General features: G+C 45.1%; 1 protein-coding gene across 14 annotated transcripts in view; it reads right to left on the bottom strand.

The window, feature by feature from the left end:
• Nucleotides 1-283: 283 nt before the first annotated feature.
• Tpm1 (tropomyosin 1) overlaps nucleotides 284-6,000 on the bottom strand; it is a 29,254-nt gene continuing 23,537 nt past the window's right edge. For 7 of the 14 annotated variants that reach the window (XM_042687472.1, XM_042687462.1, XM_042687461.1 and 4 more), the window contains one exon: nucleotides 284-1,121. In XM_042687472.1, the coding sequence (XP_042543406.1) occupies nucleotides 1,039-1,121 (83 nt within the window). In that variant the 3' untranslated portion in view covers nucleotides 284-1,038. The other 7 variants (XM_042687467.1, XM_042687465.1, XM_042687474.1 and 4 more) reach the window with 6 other exon arrangements.

Below are 6,000 nucleotides of genomic sequence, written 5' to 3'. Positions count from 1 at the left end.
GGGCTTGAACTCTGGGCATGGGCGCTGTCCCTCAGCTCTTCAGCTCAAGGCGAGCGCTCTACCACTTGAGCTACAGCGCCACTTCCGGTTTTCTGGTGGTTTATTGGAGATAAGAGTCTCACGGTCTCTCCTGCCCGGGCTGGCTTTGAACCGCGATCCTCAGATCTCAGCCTCCTGAGTAGCTAGGATTACAGGCGTGAGCCACCAGCGCCCGGCGGTTTTTTTTTTTGAGCCTACAGCTCACTAAGTAAAAACAGATGACAAGACAAACAGATTTAGAAAATGTCCTACAATGTGCATTTTATTCCATTCCATTATACAATGTTTACATACAGTTACAACTCTTTGAAAGCATGGTTTTGATTGATCCATTGCGTGTAGTGCCTAAGACTTTTCACTTTAGCAGGGAGAACCGGGGAAGCGTGGAAGTCCACCTCAGTGCTATCCTAGAGTGGTACAGGGCTGAGTGTGGGCCAGTCAGAAAGGAACGGAGTCCTTAAACACAGAAGAGCAGTGAGCGAGCGTGCTTTCAAACCCTTGGCCTCAACGTCACAGATATACGGGATCTGTGGTCTCATCTTGCAGTAAAACTGACAATAAATTAGTGTTGGACACAACTCAGAATTGTACAATATTCAACAGAAGGGACCTCTGTTTATTTAAAGTAGCACCAATCCACACCTGATTGTCTCCACCCTCCAGCTGACCGGATGGTTGGCACTTCAAGTAAAGTCTTTGTGCTTTGGTGAGGACTCCGGTACTGACTTAAGCACCCTGCGTGTCTGAAGTCTACTAAGTGTGGCAACGTGGACCTGGGCAATGGCACGTGGAGCCCTCATGGCCTGCTGTGGCTCGCCTGTGTTCCCCACCCACCCTAGCAGGCTCTTGTGGACGTGGGTGAGACAGTGGTAAATTAAGTAAAGATGCATTCAGGGGCTTTCATGATAAGCAGGTGTTTAAAAACAACAACAACAAAAAAAAAAACACAACACAAAACAAGAACAAAATAGAGCAATGTGGCCGCAGCTAGGGAAGTTCTCACATGTTGTTTAACTCCAGTAAAGTCTGATCCAGCATCTGATGCATACTAAGGTTCTCTTCTTTGGCATGAGCCACTTTCTCTGTGGTGAGATTAGAAAAGCGAGTCATGAATAGCTGCGCTACCGACACAGTCGCTACCGACACAGTGGCGGTCTGTACAGGGGGCAGGCACATCAATCACAAACACAGGAGGCGATGATTAGAACTCAGCATGCTTTTAAGACATCACTCATTTCCAAACAAAGACCCGAGCAGGGGGGGAGGGTTGGGGGCGGGGATCTGGGACTGAAAATAACCACAGCACCTGCACCAGCAGGGCGAGTGTGGGAACAGGGAGGGGTACAATCCAAATACAGAGGCAGCATGATGATCACACTAATGGGGGAAATGAACACTGGCAGACACTTGACTTACAGGCAGTTAAAGGTCTGGGAATCGTGTTGTAACACAGCCTCACAGAAAACAGAGGTGACAGAAATAGGTTTTGGATTAACTTTTCAAATGATTTATTTCTGTGGGTCATCAACAGTTATCAACATGTTTCATGCACTTCATTAGGACATTCTCTTAATATTTTTCAATACTGTTTTATTATTAGCATGACATTCTCAGCAGATGCCAACACCACCATTAAACTGAACAAAGCATACCTTTCAGACAACTGGGAACTTCTAGCATGAACTCCTCTTTGCAAAAGCTACTTTGCCTGAGCATAGGTACATTTAATCATATTTCAAATACTATGCCAGAATGAAGCTAGGAATACAAATATGGGTTATATAAATATGTGTGTGTATATATACACATGTATGTATATATAGATATTTGTCTAGAAGAAATAGAAAATGTGTTTTGGCCCTCAGTTCAAAGAGGACCTGCTATCGAAAAGGGTGCTGAGTTATAAATATTTCTCCGTGGAGAGGCATGTTTTATCCTAAAAGCTGTCTGGGATTTAAAAGACTGTTACTGCTTCAGATATGGAGGGAAACCAAGGTCAGGTCAGCCTCTGAGTGGACTCTCATGGGCACCATGCTTAATTCCGCCCAAGTTCCTCACACTTTTAAGTTTTTAATCCTCATTCAGGGCCAGCTTTAGTTCATGAGTTAGGCGGCGGTTTTGCTCAAGTTGCTGGTAGAGTTGATCTGTACAGGTCAGCAAGCAGGTTAGCAGAAAAGAGGAGACAGAAAGAAGAAGTAAGGTTAGGCAGACTTGGCGAGAGGCAGTTAATAGACAGAGAACACAGAGATACCCCAGGCAGGACGGCAGCTGGTCTCCTGCTCAACAGTCTATCCTTACCTCGGGTCATCTGCCCTCTCCCTCACAAGGGTGGGTGAGAACAAAGGAGGAGGACAGGCCAGGATCTCTTCCTTAATGGGGAGGAGAGGAGAGGTACAGGTACAGGACAGGAGAAGGAAGGGGGTGAGGGGGAAGGAAAGTGTCTCTTATACCTCACAAAACCATCTTGTGAACCCAGTCATGTGCAGTTTTGTTTAGCAGCTTTGGGAACTGAAGCCGTTCCCTTTCCAGGGTGCAGGGAAGCTCTTTGGGGACCATTCCTGTGTACTATTCTGGAACCCCCCATATCTGTCCTCACAGCACAGCATGGGTTTTCTGCTCAGGCAGTAATAAACGGGTGAGACAACTAATCTCCCTGTCCCTCCCCCCATCACCAGGGGACATTTATTGAACTCTCATTCAACTTTCATGGTGTGTAATCTTATCAGATAGCAAAAGAACATTCTTTCCCCTTGACATTAATTCAGAATTCATCTGTTTACTCCAAGAGGATAGCCTGGCAATCATCTCTGGTGCCAAGGGATGTAGATCAACTTGCATGAAGACCAGTGAGAAGGTCTGCAATTTGCCAAGTACAACTTGGTCTGTATCTGATGATCTTGGGAGGGGATGTTCAGTGACTCCCAGTTCACACTCACCTCACTCATTTGTATTCTGACAAGATACTGGTCTCATCTCTTCTCATATCCTTGGCCTTGCATGTGGCATATGCTTGGAGGTTGTAAATGTAAACCCTACTACTAAGCTGGTTACATTGTCAGCCTGGGCAACTGTTGGCATGGGCAGGCATGTCTGTTTGCTGAGCCCAAATGTATGGCTAGCTGGAACAGAAGTCTTTGAGAGACCACAGAGAATCACTATGAATTCAGCCTCAATGATTGTGGTCCCTACTTCTGCTTTCTTGAGGCCTGTTCTGTGAACTGCCATGTAGCTGGTGGACCCAGGGGCCCTGAGGACAGGGACCAAACATATGAACACACCTGTTCCACAGGCTTCCTGTTACCTGAGACCACTGGTGCTCAGACTCAGCAGTGACTGGTTCAGTTCAGTTTGGGTTTTTGACGCAGCTGCAGCCTTGGGATAGCCTTTTTCACTAGAAGCCTGGACCCCAAGGTTCTTCCCAAACCCAGCTTGCTCTGCACCCCCTTTCTGTGCACTTGTACTGGAGCACCTCAACCTACATCTCTCATCCATTACTCTCCCATATCCCTACTCATATTTGCTCAGTAGAAGTTGCAGATTGGTTCTAGAAAATTCTCTAGGGCAGGATGACCCAGAAAAGGGTCACATCTGTTTCTCTGAATTTGAAAAAAGAACAAGGCAGGAATCAAGGTGAGAAGTGAGCCCAAGGAACCTCTGGAATAAGAAAAAAAAAAACTGGAGAGGACTTTGTACTCCTGAGAGAGACAATATCCAGATTGTGAATTTAGGAGTCTAACTTGCCATTACTAAAATACTTTAATGTACAGTCTGCATACAGAACTATTTTCTCTGCTCTGAAGACTTCTCAGAGTGATTGACACTGTCTCCAGGGTTGGTCAAGTTTATCTAGGGATAGTGGTCATCACCCCTCCTGGGCTAACAATGAACCAACCATGCATAAAACAGGTGTGTCTTAAACAAGGAGAAGAGACCCCTCCTGCTGAGGAAGGGGAAATGTTGGGAACTAAGAAGTTAATGTTATTTAAAAGTTCTAATTTTGCAATTGAAAAAAAAAATAACAGAAAGAACTCAGATTTGCTGTTTGTGGCGTTAAATAGCAAGTAAAATACAATTTGTACTGTGAACAATTTTCTCTACTACTTATTTTGTTTTTGGGGGAATTAGCACTCTAATGGCTACATTTTAAAAAAATGTTCACAAATGGGGGTGGGGGAAGGAAGGAGGAAATCTCAGCTAATAAACCCAAAATGATATTGGTACAACCCTACAAACAATATATGATGTGCCAGGCACTGTTGGCTCATGCCTGTAATCCTAGCTAGTCAGGAGGCTGAGATCTGAGAATTGTGGTTCAAAGCCAGCCCGGACAGGTAAGTCTGCGACTCTTATCTCCAATTAACCCCCGGAAAACCAGAAGTGGCACTGTGGCTCGAAGTGGTAGCCTTGAGTAAAAAAGCTCACAGACGGTGCTATCCAGGCCCTGAGTTCAAACCCCACAACAAGTATGTGTGTATACGTGCGTGTGCGTGTATACATATGTACATGCGTACGTACGTATGTACGTACGTACATACACACACACATGTTTACAGCACGAAAACCAAGACTCAAATATAGCTATCATATTTAGAAAATCTAAGATGTCCTTTTCCTGACCAAAATGAAGGTACCTGTATGTGGGTCTCCTTGAGCTAGAACAAGGGGAAGGACAACCAGAGCACCCACTGTCTGAATCTCCACTCTTCACCATATTTTCTCATATGCAAATGCCTAGTATAGGGAGTCATCAGATGGCTGTGCACCTATTTCTTAATTAGCCAAGTCCCTCACTGAGCAGGGCCATATCCTTTTCAACACAGCCCCAACCTAGACTTCTGGTAGAGGAAGACATTGCTCATACCAGATTTTCTGAGTTCCAACAAACACTTGTCTCCTGTACTGAGATTCTTGGCCCAAAACCACCGATGCTCAGGCCTCTGGCAAGGATGTAGCCCTGGGAACTATTTTTACAAGTCCCCACAAGGAACTACCGCTTTAGAGACACTTGGATAACGTAGCTGGTTGTGGTGGTATACACCTGTAATCCCAGCAGCTGGAGCGGTGAGCAAAGGGGATTGTGAATTTGGGGCCAGCTTGGGCTACGCAGTGAAGAGACTGTCCAAACAAAAATAGAATGGAAAAAAAAAAAGCAGCAATCAGAAATTAATCCTTAGGTGCATGAAGCAGAAATATAGTTTTATTCAGTGTTGAGATGAAATGTCAATAAATAAGAAGTAGAAAGGCTAGCAAACAGAAAGAGCTTACTACACTGTTTATTTTATACTGGATGAAGAGCTCCTGAACAACAGAAAGCAATGTGTCTGGCCCTAGGGTGGGTACTAAAAGAAAAACCAGGGTCAGCTGGAGAACAGACAAATGCAGAACTCAGAGAGATGGGACATCCAGCTCGAGGAAGGAGTCTTGAGAGAGGTGAAGCAAAGAAACTTATCTGTATAAAGACAAAAGATGGGAGAGAAAAGAACAAAGTGGCACAACAGGAAAAAAATAAAAGGGAAATCAAATGAACAGATGAGGATAACAGCACTTGAAATGCAGGCGGGAAGCAGATGTGCAAAACCTACTGCTGACAGTGGTGCCAACCTCTCTGGGGGTCAGTCCATCCTGGTATAGACCTGGGCTATTTATCACCCGTCAACTTTAGGGAAGACCCAGGAACAGGATTTAAAAGCCAGTTTTAGGCAACACCTTTTTTTTCTCTTTCAGATGAGATTGGGATCTGTGTCTCATGGACTTTGCTTCATTAGAACTTGGCATCTGATGCTTGCTTTTGTTCATTGGTTGGTGCCTCTATCAATTGAGCCAAACCCCCAACCCCCAAAACCTTTCTTTGGGTTATCTCATCATACTTGATGCCAAGTTTTTCCCATAGATTGCACTTGCGCGCTGGGGAGGACCTCAGAGGCAGATGAGCTGACCCCTCCCTTTCCAAGTGAGGGAGAA

Source organism: Dipodomys spectabilis, unplaced genomic scaffold (genome assembly GCF_019054845.1).
Source record: "Dipodomys spectabilis isolate Male_0828 unplaced genomic scaffold, ASM1905484v1 ptg000108l, whole genome shotgun sequence".
Classification (NCBI taxonomy): domain Eukaryota; kingdom Metazoa; phylum Chordata; class Mammalia; order Rodentia; family Heteromyidae; genus Dipodomys; species Dipodomys spectabilis.
The sequence above is the reverse complement of the archived record's forward strand: the minus strand, read 5'-3'. Positions and strand labels throughout refer to the sequence as shown.